The sequence below is a fragment of the Mesitornis unicolor genome, unplaced genomic scaffold (genome assembly GCF_000695765.1).
Source record: "Mesitornis unicolor isolate BGI_N332 unplaced genomic scaffold, ASM69576v1 scaffold19144, whole genome shotgun sequence".
In the NCBI taxonomy this organism is placed as follows: Eukaryota; Metazoa; Chordata; class Aves; order Mesitornithiformes; family Mesitornithidae; genus Mesitornis; species Mesitornis unicolor.
The window spans coordinates 5,993-8,559 of record NW_010181007.1 but is presented as its reverse complement, the minus strand read 5'-3'; the positions used below and the strand labels follow the sequence as shown (position 1 = coordinate 8,559).

The window sequence follows — 2,567 nt, the reverse complement described above, 5'->3', positions numbered from 1 at the left end:
GGTGGGTCCCCTGGTTGGAGGCAAAGAGCGAAGACCGTCTGCAAGCTGATGTGAAGGGTCGAGGGGAGCATGGGGAACGAGGCATCAGAGGCGACTGCTGCAGGGCAGGAGACAGGAGGTGTTGCAGGGACAAGCCTGTCCTTTAGGCTGCACCCCTGGAGAGGGGAGGGCAGAGAAAGAGGGGACACAAAAGCCCCCCCCAAACCCATTACCTGCTGGAGAAAGTGCTGGGGGAAGGACTTGGGGGACATCAGTCGGAAGTCATGGCGCTTGAGCTGGGGAGAGCCCCTGTAGCCCCTCTGCACAGGGGAGCTGAGGAAGTTGAGGGCTGCATTGCTGGACAGTGGGGGCCTCTCCAGGACCTGGAGGATGGCTTTGTCCTGCAGGGAGGAGGCAGCTGGAGATAGGAATGGGGCCCAGCTGGGATCAATTTTACTCCCCCAGCACACCAAAGCTTTCACTCCTTGCTCAACCAAACCATGCAGAGCCAGGCTCCCATCCTGGCTGCATGCAACAGCAGGGGACCAACAAGGACACCCAGCATGGGAGTCCTGGTCCCCCCAAACTCAAACTCAAGCTCTGCTTAGTGTGAGCACCTCCACTCACAGCTTTTGCACCTAAGAGATGCATCCTTGCACATCCAGACCCACGATGAGGCTTTGGAGGTCTCTTGGTCACCCCAAATCACTGCATGACCCTTGGCCCACGGTACTGAGGAGCTCCCCAAGGGCCTGGCTGGGGATACCCACCTCCAGCACGTGGTGGGGTGGGATGCTGCCTGGGCAGGAACCCCACACCACAGGATCCACCTCCAGCTGGAAGACAGGGAAATGGTCAGGACACAGGAGGATGACAGGAGAAGAGGGACAGGGGACACAAAGCTCTGTTACCAGATAGGAGGGACCATTTTTACCACATTCTCTTTGTCAAACTCTGCCCAGCAAGTACCAATCCTACTGTCCAGCACCGCTGAGTCTTGGCTCTGCAGGCAAAGGAGAGGTTATAGGCATGTACTTGGCAGGTACCAAACCACTCCCTGTTGCCCTCCATGGGGCAGGACCCACAGGTGGGAGGATGTAGAGGGGAGCAGCAGGTCCCTGGCAGCCCATCTGTCCACTGACCAGGCACAGGTGCCCTCCCTCCCCACTCACACCTTACCTCCAGCGTGGGTCTGCTCTGCACAGCTCTCATCACTGCTGGATCTCCCAGGTCATTGGGCTCCTCAAAAGGCTCCTGGTCTTCCTCCTGCTCCTCAGCCCCTGGCTCACTGTCAGCCTCCTCTTCTTCCAACTCAGTACCCATCTGCTCAACCTCTGGCTCCATCCTACCTTCCTCCAGGTGCTCTCTAAGCTCCTCCAGCTGCTCAGCTGCTCCTGGTCTCATTTCCTCCCCAATATCACTCTCTTCTGCCACCACCTGGGCCAGCTCAGGGCTCATCTCCAGAGGCATCAGGAGTTTTGTGGCATCCTCCTCATTAGACTCTTGGTCTTGGAGGGAACAAGGAGAGCACATCAGGAGGGGCTGGAAGCCTGAGTAGCATGCACCAGGGTCCAGGCTTCCAACCCACCTCCTCACTAGGCAGGAGGACACCTACCTCAGCCTCCCTACCTCCATCCTTCTCACCCTGTTGGGTGCTGGCTGATCTCCTCAACCCTGACATCTTACCTAACCCAAAAGTCATCTCATTGTACAGGTCAAGCTCTTCATCCTCCTCAGCCATCTCCTGAAGCAGAGGCTCATCTTCCACCAACAGATAGTCCTCAAGGATCTGGAGTCAAAAGCAACAGGGTCCATGGTAAGGGAGACAAGCAGTAACGTGGCAACCCTAACCTGCCCCACCCTGGGCAGGAAGCAACCCAACCTCCCTCTTATCCCACTGATGGTGCTGGGCAGCACCCAGGGCTCATGGCTGCTCTAAAGCTGAAAAGGGAAGAGCAAGAACCACCGGCACTATCAGCAAGGACAGGACCCACTGGCTCAGTGCAGGATGAGAGCCCAAGAGAGCCTGCACGGAGTAGGTCTGCAGCCACCCAGACATGGCGGTGGCTAGCACCGAGGGACACCATTAAGCTTCAGAGTGAACACCCTGCAACTGGGGCATAGACAGCACCCAAACCCAAGGCAGGGAAGAGCACCCCACCAGCACCTCCGCGATAGTGTCTTCTCCGGTACCAAGTGCGCTCCGGAGAGAGCCAGCACCCAGGAGAAGGAAGGAGGGAAGGGAGGGAGGAGGACGAGCGTAACCGGGGACAGAGTAGCCTGTCAGGGCGGAGCAGGGCGGGCACTCACAACCGGCTCGCCGCCCTCCGCCATCCTGCAGCGCCGCCCGCCTCCCTCTACGGGGCCGCACTGCTCCCGCCGCCGCCTTTTACAGACCGGCACCGCGCCGCCGCGCATGCGCCTGCCGTACAGCATGGTGGCGCCCGGCTGTGCCCCGCGTCTGCGCAGTCTTTTCGCCCCGCCCCCTGCCGGCGAGGCCACGCCCGCTCAGTTGTCCTCTCCCGCCTGGAGCAGGGATGGAGCCGGGGGAGGGAACATGAGGGTGAGGTTTAATAACCCCAGCCCGG

General features: G+C 59.9%; 1 protein-coding gene across 1 annotated transcript in view; it reads right to left on the bottom strand.

Moving 5' to 3' along the window:
* The window catches only part of PATL2 (protein associated with topoisomerase II homolog 2 (yeast)), a gene marked incomplete at its 3' end in the record, with an annotated part of 5,932 nt that extends 3,619 nt beyond the window's left edge, over window positions 1-2,313 (bottom strand). Inside the window, exons 1-7 of the mRNA XM_010183289.1 lie at window positions 2,290-2,313; window positions 1,666-1,768; window positions 1,159-1,487; window positions 914-982; window positions 746-815; window positions 213-397; window positions 10-94 (exon numbers count right to left, since the gene is read on the bottom strand). Coding sequence (XP_010181591.1) covers window positions 10-94; window positions 213-397; window positions 746-815; window positions 914-982; window positions 1,159-1,487; window positions 1,666-1,768; window positions 2,290-2,313 — 865 coding nt within the window. The remainder of the gene's footprint in view (window positions 1-9; window positions 95-212; window positions 398-745; window positions 816-913; window positions 983-1,158; window positions 1,488-1,665; window positions 1,769-2,289) is intronic.
* Window positions 2,314-2,567: the final 254 nt, after the last annotated feature.